General features: G+C 48.8%; 1 protein-coding gene across 1 annotated transcript; it reads right to left on the bottom strand.

The window, feature by feature from the left end:
* Positions 1 to 470: 470 nt before the first annotated feature.
* K441DRAFT_654529 (mitochondrial dicarboxylate transporter) lies at positions 471 to 1179 on the bottom strand (the record flags this gene model as incomplete). Its single annotated transcript, XM_067647696.1, has 1 exon — positions 471 to 1179. A coding segment is annotated over one exon (548 nt), but the record flags the coding sequence as incomplete, so codon positions are not given.
* Between the last annotated feature and the right edge of the window lie 385 nt (positions 1180 to 1564).

Genomic DNA, 1564 nt, shown 5'->3' with positions numbered 1-1564 from the left:
TTATAAAGTTTGTAGCACTAAAAGAATACCATAACGATTGATGAAAGGGTATAAAAGATTTTTTGAAGACTTGGAATGAATTTTTGATCTTAGGCTGTAGCATCTTAGGGAGAAAATGGGTTGGATTCTATACCTGCGGGTAGAAGTTTTATTTTGCTGTACTTTGTACTTTGCACCATTCAATGCAACAGCTACTTTTCTATTAAGTTGAACCATGCCATTGCAAACCTATGTACACCCGATAGCCATCGCACGCAGAACTGTCCTATGATTCCCATTTCGAATGAAAGGCTACTGCCTGAGAAGTCCCATGAAAAAGCCTCGAAGGGAATTGCGAAGAAGGGAAAAAAAAAGGGAATTAACCAAGTTCGCCGCAGAAGATATTCAACATACCATCCATGCTCTCCTGAGAGAAGGAAAACGCCAGCAGTGCAGCTGTTTTATTCCGAACTCGTCATTCGTCCACTACGACCCTCATCATCTCCATAGAGGCTTTTTCACTTCGTTATGAAGCCGAGGTAGTCCGCAACGATAAGTGTTACCATGCTAACAAGCCAAAGTTAGTCTAGCTGTCATATACTTCCGAGATGCCTCCACCTGTCATTTTTCAGCGCCACGTGCTAGGGTTGACTTACGCGTGTGGGGCTATCCTAACGTAGTATGTTCCGAAGCCACGATAGAACCTTAGCAGACCTTCATCCTTGGCAACTTTCGCGAAGCAGTCGAACATTCCCTTGTATGGCAGTGTGCCATCTGGCGCTCTTGTCTGCTTCTGCAACCTTGTCTTCACAAAGTCGAAAGGTAAGCTGAAGAAGCTGGCAAAGAAACCCGCAATTGCCGATGCTGTTAACGTCTGATTACGCACAGACAGCGAGGTGTGCTGGAGGTGAGTTTTCGCTTCACTGAAGAAAGCTAGCTGTCCGAAGTTCAGTGCCATAGCGCGAACAACGGTCGGGTATGCTCCGGCCCACAGCCTGGTTACTCCTTCGTTTTTCGAGATTCGGATCAATGCGTCGATTACCGACGTGTAGTTTGCACGCGCAGCCGCAGGTTTCAGGCCATCGCTCTGCATGCGGATGAGTGCAAGATCGGCAGGATTTCCAACCATTGCCGCTAGGCCACCCGCAGCTAGACCAGCACCGGCCCGCTCTTTAAATCCCACCTTTTGGCCTTTCATTTCCGCCGACTTGGCCATTGCCTCCATAAATGTATCGAAGAAACCCAAGCGCGCCGTCGTATAGACTGCCTGCCGTAGCAGTCCAGCTGACAGCCCGGTGTATAGATCCAACGCCTTTCCCGACGCTAGGATTTCTCGGACAACGGATATGGGGGTGGGTTTCGGACCAGTTTTTACTCCCTCGCCCGCGAGTTGAAGTCGGACTTTGATCATATCGATCGGTTGGATAACAGTGGTGGCTGTCATGCCTGCAATCCCGCCATTTATGAAAGGCAGTGCTGCTCGCATAACGGGAGTGTGGAGGAAGTCCGTTGTTGCTTGCTTGGGATTCTCTGTGGCAGACTTCATGATTGCTTCGGCGTCGTGTAACGAACTCTTTGCTGAGGT

The sequence above is a fragment of the Cenococcum geophilum genome (genome assembly GCF_001692895.1).
Source record: "Cenococcum geophilum 1.58 unplaced genomic scaffold K441scaffold_7, whole genome shotgun sequence".
NCBI lineage: Eukaryota > Fungi > Ascomycota > Dothideomycetes > Gloniales > Gloniaceae > Cenococcum > Cenococcum geophilum.
This window is presented reverse-complemented; position numbering and strand designations above follow the sequence as displayed.